The sequence below is a fragment of the Hemitrygon akajei genome, chromosome 1 (assembly GCF_048418815.1).
Source record: "Hemitrygon akajei chromosome 1, sHemAka1.3, whole genome shotgun sequence".
Taxonomy (NCBI): Eukaryota; Metazoa; Chordata; class Chondrichthyes; order Myliobatiformes; family Dasyatidae; genus Hemitrygon; species Hemitrygon akajei.
The window spans coordinates 114,656,939-114,666,291 of record NC_133124.1 but is presented as its reverse complement, the minus strand read 5'-3'; the positions used below and the strand labels follow the sequence as shown (position 1 = coordinate 114,666,291).

At 42.1% G+C, this 9,353-nt stretch overlaps 1 protein-coding gene across 1 annotated transcript in view; it reads left to right on the top strand.

Moving 5' to 3' along the window:
• The first annotated feature begins 837 nt into the window (after positions 1–837).
• c1h8orf76 (chromosome 1 C8orf76 homolog) overlaps positions 838–9,353 on the top strand; it is a 30,326-nt gene continuing 21,810 nt past the window's right edge. Inside the window, exons 1-2 of the mRNA XM_073050342.1 lie at positions 838–971; positions 5,951–6,046. Of these exons, the coding sequence (XP_072906443.1) occupies positions 858–971; positions 5,951–6,046 (210 nt within the window). The 5' untranslated portion in view covers positions 838–857. The remainder of the gene's footprint in view (positions 972–5,950; positions 6,047–9,353) is intronic.

Below are 9,353 nucleotides of genomic sequence, written 5' to 3'. Positions count from 1 at the left end.
CAACCAAAAAAGGCCCCCTTTATTCCTACTTGCTGCCTCCTGCCTGTCAGCCATTTCTCTATCCATGCCAGTACCTTTCCTGTAATGCCATAGGACTTTATCTTTTTAAGCTGCTTCGTGTGTGGCACCTTATCAAATGCCTTCTGGAAATCCAAGTAAATGACGTCCACTGCCTCTAAAAAGCCATCTCGTAGGCATTCAACAAACACCCTCTCCTGCAATCCAACACCAACCCGATATTCCCATCCCTTTGCATATTGAAGTTCCCCATTACAATTACCCATATCAGATGCGTTTTCCAGCTCTCTCTCATTTATGATTGAACTGCATTACCAGCTTGCCAGGCTGGTTACTCTAAACTACATTTTTTTGTTCACGAGCAGCATTCTGATTATTTATTTATTTCAGTTTAAGTACCTGCAAATTTTCTAGAGTGAAATTAGCTCAGACCTCTGAATACGGGTACAATAAGCTGACCACAACTTTTAGATATCGGGGCAATTGGTTTATCATTGTTATATCTTCCGATATACAGTAAAAAAACTGTCTTGAATGCCATTCATACAGATCGTTGCAAATATAATTACGAAGGAAAAATACAAAGAGAGAGATAATAACACAATACAGCAACAGAGAAAGTTTATTGTGGGAGTTGATGCCTTCTGCCTGAAAATCAAAGAGGGTGACCCATGGCCAACATAGCTTTTAGTCCAGAATTACAAAAATTTAAATTTGGTTTTGTGGTCCAATTTGATTAGGCTGTATGGGCGGGGAGCGAATGAGGAAGGGCTCGGAACGTTTGTGCTGCTCCACTGTGTGCCGGAGGAACTGTTTATCAGTTGTAAGCCACGAGCAAGATGGTTGATGTGGGCTGCGAGTTTGAGGATTCAGTCTTCGAAGAGTTTCGGGTGAAGAAGGCGGTGCAGAAATCGGAGTCAAGCCTGTACAAAGCGAGATTCTGCGAGCCGGAGGTAAGGGGGCGGGCGAATGCGGCTGGTTGACCAAGTTGACATTGTAACTCTTAGCGGGGTTGCGGTCTGACAGTAAATGGGATCCGGGGTGCACACTTGGAGGTGACTGAACGAGCGGGTAAATACTCGCTGTGGAAGGAAGGACAGCTTCGGGGCACTCTTTCACTGTGTCCAGTCTCTGAAACTTTAATGTTTATCCTTAGCAGCTGTGTAATGATATTGGCGTCTTTCAGAGAGGAGGAAGTTTACCTGTTGCGGCTAATGGAGTTATTTGGGCGAAATGGAGAAGGGGGGGGGGTGGAGAGAAGAAAGAGGCTGAAATTTACACCTGTGTAAGGTATTGGTGTCTTTTTCAGCTGTAAAACATTTGGGATATTGTGTTCAGTTTTGGTCACTTTGCGATATTGAAGATACCACTGAGCTAGAAAGAATCCAGAGGACGTTATGAGGGCTCAAGGGACCGAGTTTTAAGGAGGAGTTAAGCAGGTTGGGGCCTTTCTCATTAGAGCATAGAAGAAAGAGGGGTAATCTTGTGGAAATGTATAAAATCATGAGCGCATACATAAGGTGAATATAAACTGCATTTTTCCCAGGACTGCGCAGTCAAGATGAGAAGGGAGAGAATTAATAGAAACTTGTGGAGCAACCTTTTCACACGGAAGGTCGTCAGTAGATATAATGAGTGGCAAATGAAGTGATTGAGGCAAGTACACTTGGCAGGGCACCATGGTAGCATAGCGGTTAGTGTGATGCCTTTGCAGCAGGGGCATCCTGGAGTTTGCAATTCAGTTCTGGTGCCTTCCGTAAGAAGTGTGCACGCTCTCCCCAGGAATGCATGCAATCCCTCCGAGTGCTCTGGTTTCCTCCCACAGCGCAAAGACGTACCAGTTAGTTGGTCACTGTAAATTGTCCTATAATTAGGCTGGAGTTACATAGGTGGGTTGCTGGCTGGAAGGGCTTGTTCTGCAATGTATCTATAAATAAAATAAATATTAATTCCATTTAAAAGGTACTTGGGCAAGTACATAGATTGGAAAGGGTTATGGGCCAAATGTGGGCAAGGGGGTCTAACGTAGGTGTGAATCACGGTCAGCATGGACCACCTGGGTTGAAAGTCCTGTTCTCATGCTGTATTATTCCATTAGGTGGTCTTTTTCTTTACAATTGAAAACAGATTAATTAACCATTATCGCTCTTCTTCATGGGAGCTTACTCTGGGCAATTTGGTTGCTGCACTTCCTACTTCACAAACATTTAAAAGCATTTCATTGATTATCACATCATTTTATCCACCTTCCTCTCACCCCACTGCTGATTCTCCCAATGTAATCAAAACCAGCACAATTCTAAGCTTTTTTGTTAAGTGTAGGAAGTTAATGCAGTTTGCTTAGAGCTAAAGCAAATGATTCTGACTTACCCAGTCTGTCCATGTAACTGAGGTCCCTGTTACCTTGTGGAGACACGATCTCATCTTCACACTGAGAATACTGTCTGTCATATTGTGTACCATTCATTCATGCTAAATAGGATAGGTTCACAGCAGATCTGGCAGCTTGTAACTGAGCATCCTCGAAGTGCTCTAGACCAGCAGCAGAAATGGTCTGTGTCACAAACTGTAACCTCAGAATTCAGCACATCTATCTTTGTAAGAAAAAAAAAGTCCGGCGATTAAGCCACATTTGATGAGGAGTGCAGAAAGGCATATTGGAAGCAGCACTAGCCATCAGTCAAGATTCCTGTAACTGCGACACAGAACTGGGTGCATGCTAAAGGACAAAAGTAACTTGTACAAGTCAGAGCTAAGTAATCATGCATCCAGTAGATCAAATCAAGTTTAGAAGACCTGTCACATCCAGCAAGTGTAATCCTCAGGCTCGGCCAGAACACATTCGTCTCGGGGAAGACAACTTCTGGCCCCACCAATCTGAGAAATCTCATTTTTGTGGATGCTATGTGGTGTGTTGGCTGGTTACAGATCCGCACTGCAAAATATTAGACAGTACACCATATGCAATTAAGTGATTGAACTTTATAAATATTAATCTGAATATAGGGTTAGTAAAGAAAATAAAAAGTAAAGGGCCTATTTTAAGGAAAAAAGTCGAAAGTGCACATTGGAGCTCACTGATACGGCCATTCATCAACCATCGACCTCCTCTGAGTGTTGCTGACCTTTGGACCCTCACTCCTGGTCCACTCCGTCCAGTCGTCTTCCAGCTCCCTCCACACACGTGTCTTCCTTCTTCCTCTCTCGAAGACAAAAGACCATGAAAATCTGTCTTCCAGGCTCACAAGAAAGAACTACATCCCTCTTATTGGACAACATACATTCCAAAGTCCCAGTTATCTCTAGTCGTAGCCCAAACATTGCTGCTACAGAGAAGCCATACATTAGCAGTGAAACATCACAGAGAGGCCATTACATTAGCAGTGAAACCTTACAGTGTGTTACACAAGAAAATTCCAATGCTTAACGGTAACTGGTATGTTACCATTGCATGTTGCTAAAGACAAGGTGAAAATATTCACAACTGTTTCAACAGACTGTATGAATGGACTGCCTCAAATTCCCCCTGAAGTCCTCCCACTGGAGTCCATCTGACAATGTGGAAAAGTGCCCAATTTTCAAGTGGTGGGAGAAATCAATACTATTTCTACCCAATAACTTCACTATCAATCGTCAGTATTTACTTACCAATAACCCATTTGGATTTCACTGGGACCATCGTTACAGCGTTTGTGTAAATACGGAGCAAAAAGCGGCACAGTAGCGTAATTCTATTACAACGTCAGTGACTTGGGTTCAATCCACGTCCTTTTCTATAAGGAGTTTGTACTGCAAAAATTTCCTACCACGTTCCAAAGGTGTACAGGTTAGTAGGTTAATTGAGTGGAGTGGGTTTAGTTGCCAGAAGGGCCTGGGGGAACTGCATTTAACATCAAAACATCACTTAATTGATTGTGGCATCAAGAGGAGCTCTGGTAAAACTGAGGTGGATGGCTGGTATGATGAAGGGAGGGCTCACAAGAGACTGCGGAAGCTGGAAGCTGGAGCCACAAATAAACTGGTAGAGGAACTCAGCAGGTCAAGCAGCATGGGCAAGAAAGTAGATGGTGGACATTTTGAGTCAAGATAACTTATCTGGACTGAATAATAGTGGGGGAGGTAGATCCAGCTGAGGAGAGATGATAGGCAGAGGGAGCCTAGAAGAGTGGAAATGATAACAGTAAGGTGTCGATAAGTGGAAGCAACAAGGGCTGCAGGTGATAAAACCTGATAGGAAAAGAAAGTGGACCATGGAACCAAATAGGCAGTGGAGAGGGCAGGTGGGTATATTAGTCTATGGGAGTGTGTGGATGATAGGCATTTGGGATGGGTGGAGGAGGGGAAAGAAACAGGGTGATGGGGGAGCTAGGGTGGATGTAGAAGGAACTGGGTAGATCAGGAGGAGAAAGAAAGGGACAAGAAGGAGAGCAGTGTGCCTGAACTTGGAGAATTTACCTGTGCAATTGGATTGTAAAGTACCCTGGCAGAATATGAGTCATGTTCTTCATGTTATTAGTCTCACACTAGCAGTAGAGGAGGCTGAGGACAGGTGGGTCAATATTGGAATGGAGAAGAGATTTAAAATGTCTGGCAACACGAGCTCCAGAAAGCCAGGACAGACAGAGCACAGGGCTATTTAAACTGGTTGCCTAGTTTGTGCTTTGTCTCACTGATGTAGAGGGGGCCACACTGTTTGGTGAAAGCACTTCACTGGTTGGAGTTGTATTTCATAAAAGGGAAGATAATTGTGGTCGACAATGGTCAATCAACCCATCCTTTCCCAAGAATGTCAATGCAGGAGTTCTTCAGAGAAATGCCCTTGGCCTAAATTCAGCTTGATGAATGACCATTAAAAAGTGAAAGTGGAGATATTTGCTTATGAACATGCAACTCCTCAACAAACAAAGTAGTACATGTCTGTGTCCAGGAAGACTGGGGGACTCTGCCATTGACCAGAAATTCAAATGGAATAATCACCTAAAAATGGGGCTACAAAAGCTGACCACATCTTACTAAATTTCTTTTCCTCCATCACCATCACACTGTGGCTGAGGTGTCCACTATTTACAAAACAAGCTGTATTTATTTACTTAGGCTGTTCCAATAGTACCCTCTAAACCTGCAACCTTTACTGCAAAGAAGAAAGACAGTAGCAGACAAGGACACCACTCTCTGTGGCTCTCAGTCCATCCTGACTTGGAAATATGTCACCAGTCCTTCATCGTTGCTGGGTCGAAATCTTGGAACTCTATTACAACAGCACTGTGGGAGCACCTTAGCCGGAAGGAATGATTCAAGAGGTAGCTCACCAGCACCTTCTGAAGAGAAATTAAGGGTGGGTCGTGATTACTGGGCTTGCTTGAAATACTTAGATCTTGAAAAAATAAACAAAATACTTCCGTTAAGTCTCTGTCCCTTAGTATCTTAAAGTGAGATGTCCAAAATATTCCAGCCACATTCTACTCATTATTTATAAATGTTTAGAACATAGAACAGTACAGCATAGGAACAGGCCCTTCGGCCCACAATGTTGTGCTGAACCGATTAAATTAGTAGTCAAATTCACTGGAAAAAGGTAAATTTATTTATAGTTTGTATATTTGGTTTCAGCTTTAATATCATTGGCATTTGTTGTTTTTGTGACAGCAATAGATTGCAATACATAATAAAATAAACTATAAATTAAAATAAGAAATATACATATATAAAAATTAAGAAAGTACTGCAAAAAAAGGGGGGGAGTGGTGAGGTAGTGTATGTGGATATATTGTTCATTCAGAAATCTGATAGCAGAGAGAAGTGTTTGCCTTTTAACTTAACCAATATAAAAATTCCCCAATTGTTTTCTAATCACAAAATGACCAAGTTATCCACCTCTTCAATCTTAAAACAAATAATGTCTTAAATATTTACTGCCTCTGATCAATTCCAGTGGTTTTGGGATGACATTTCTACCTTGGATGATGTGAAGAAACTGACTGCACTGAAGTTTCGAGGCGACCTGGCATTTAAGCGTCAGGATTATCAGGTAACTAGAGCTGCAGCCACCTCTGATCTGCAAATAGCAAGACCCACACTTTCAGAAGAAGCCTGCATTTTGTCTGTTCGGTCGAGTGGACACAGTATCCTCAGCTTCATGACCAGGTAGAATTGAAGAATGAATGACTGGGGAACTGGCACAAGGGTAGGGTTTCAGGTTCTTGGATTATTGAAATCTCTTCTGGGCCACCGTGACCTGTACAAGACCGACGGATTGAACTTTAACTGGAAACGAATCGATGTCCTGACTGGGAGCTAGTGCTACTTGAGAGGGTTTAAACTAGTTCAGCAGAGGAATGGGAACCAGAGCACCAGGTCAGAAAGCGGAGGGATTGAGAGGAAGCTAGATGCCATGACCAGGAAAAACGGGCAGGAGTAAGGGTAATGCACACAGTGGGAAGGATGGGTTGAAGTGTGTTTGTTTTAATGCTAGGAATATTATAGGTAAGGGTGATGAACATGGATCAGTGCATGGAACTATGATGTTGTGGCCATAACAGAGACTTGGTTGAAATGATGCTTAGAGTTGTTTCGGTATTTTATACAAGATAAACGAGGAGGCAAGAACGATGGGGTGGGGGTGTATTACGCAGATGAGCTCTCCATTATAGCCTGTCCAAGCACAGCTGAGTCTGTATGGGTAGAATTCAAAAATAAGAAAGGTGCAATTATCCTGTTGGGGTCGTACTACAGACCACTCAGATAGCCACCGGGACATTGAGGGACAGATATGTAGGCAGATTAGGGAAAAGTTTAAAAACAACATGGTTGTTGTAGTGGAGGGCATGTCAGTGGTAGGGAAATATGGTCTTTGCAGGAGAGTATTAGATTGGAGCAGGATAAATTACAAGAGTATTTAGTAGGAATAGTTAATTGGGAACAGCTGTTTTTGGGCAAGTCCACTTCTCACATGTGGAGGGTGTTCAAAGTCCATTTGCGCAGAGCACAGGACAGGTATGTTTCAGTCAGAAGGACAGACAAGGACTGCAAGGTATGGGAACTGTGAATGTCAAGAGAGAGGGTGAATTTAACCAAGAAGAAAAGGGAAATGCATGTATGGTTTAGGAGGCTAAAATCGAACAGAACCCTTGTGAATTATAAAGAAGCCAAAACAAACTCAAGAGTGAAGTTTGAAGGGCCATGAGGAGCTATAAAAACTAATTGTGAAGTAGAATTAAGGTGAATTTCAAGGCATTCCATACATACGTCAAGAGCAAGAGGATAAGTAAGGAGCTGGTAGGACCGTTCAAAGTTAAAGAAGGTACCAGGTGCTTGAAGGTGGAGGATGTGGCCAAGGTCCTAAATGAGTACTTTGTATCAGTATTTACCAAGGAGAAGGATGTGGAGCGTAGAAAAATTAGTGTGAAGCATGCTAATTTTCTCAGGTATTTCCGGATGAAGAATACAGTAGTACTAGGTCTCTTAAAGAACGTTAAGTTCAAAGTTGAAAGTAAATTTATTATCAAAGTGCATGTACGTCACCACATACAGCCCTGAGATTCATTTTCTTGTGAGCATTCACATTAAATATATAGAAGCACAATAACATCAATGAAAAACCGCACACAAGATGGACAAACAGCCAATGTTTAAAAGACAATAAGCTAAGTATGAAAAAAATAGAACAATAATAATACAGTGATTTGTAAAAGTATTCAACCCCCAATCCTTTGTTCACAGAAATGAGTATTACAACCAGGGATCTTGATCAATTTAACAGGACATTTTTGTTTGTGAATTACAAGCTCCTTTTTTCTGTTGAGCCCAGGGAAAATTACTAAGCATGAAAAACTAAAAATTCAAAAAATGAAATGTCAGCAGTTCAAAAGTATTCATCCTCCTTTGCTTAGTACTTTGTTTGATCCACTTCTCACAGCTATTACAGCCAGAAGTCTTTTTGGATAAGTCTCTTGGGTTTGCACAAAGTTGGGGAGTGTGATTTGCCCATTCCTCCTGCAAAATTGCTCAAGGTTAGTTGGGAAGTGGCAATGTACAGCAGTCTTGAGATTTTACCAGAGCTGTTTGATCAATTTAAGGTCAGGACTGTGACTGGGCCACTCAAGGTCACCAATTTTTTTTAATTTGAATTCTCTCCATGGTTGCTCTGGCAGTGTTCTTTCAGTTGTCTTGCCAAAAGATGAATTTCCTCCCCAGTTTAAGCTTTCTGGCAGAGGCTAGCAGGTTTTTATCCATTTTTAATCTATTTTTCCCCTCAGCCCCAGTCTCCTCCTTTGCCCTGTATCCCTTCATACCTTGACCAATCAAGAATCTGTCAACCTCTGCCTTAAAAATACATAAAGACTTGGCCTCCAGAGCTGCCTGTAGCAGTGAATTCCACAGATTCACTTCTCTCTGACTAAAGAAATTCTTCCTCAACATTCTAAAAAGGACACCCCTCTATTCTGAGGCTGTGTCCTCTGATCTGAGACGCTCCCACCATAGGAAATATCCTCTCCACATTCATTCTATCACGGCCTTTCACCAGTCAATAGGTTTCAATGAGGTCACCCCTCATTCTTCTGAATTCCAGTGAATGCAGCCCCAGAGCCATCAAACATTCTTCATATAACGAGCTGTTTTAATCCTGGAATGATTTTCATGAACCTCCCCTGAACCCTCTCCAGTTTCAGCACATCCTTTCCAAGATAAGGGGCCCAGAACTGCTCACAATGCTCCAAGTAAGGCCTCACCAGTTCTTTATAAAGTTTCAACATTACATCATTGCTTTTATAATGTACTCTTCTTGAAATGAATGCCAACATTGCATTTGTCTTCCTCACCTGCAAATTAATCTTTAGAGGATTCTGCAGAAGGGCTCCCAAGTCCCTTTGTGCCTCAGTTTGTTATGTTTTCTCTCCATTTAGCTTTCATTTCTTCTACCAAAGTGCATGACAATACACTTCCTGACACTGTATTCCATCTGCCACTCCTTTACCCATTCTGCTAATCTGTCTGAGTCCTTTTGTAGCTTCTCTATTTCCTCAAATCTACTGCTCCTCCACCTATCTTTGTATCGTCTACAAACTTTGCAACAAAGCCATCAATTCCATCATCCAATTCATTGACATATAATGTAAAAAGAAGCAGTTGCAATACAGACCCCTGTGGAACGCCACTAGTCACTGGTAGCCAACCAGAAAAGGCTCCCTTTGTTCTCACTCTTTGCCTCCTACCAATTACCCACTGCTTTATCCATGCTAGAATCTTTCCTTTAATTCCTTGGGCTCATAGTTTGTTAACTGGGCTTATAGCTTGTTAAACAGCCTCGTGTGGTATATTGTCAAACATATTCTGAA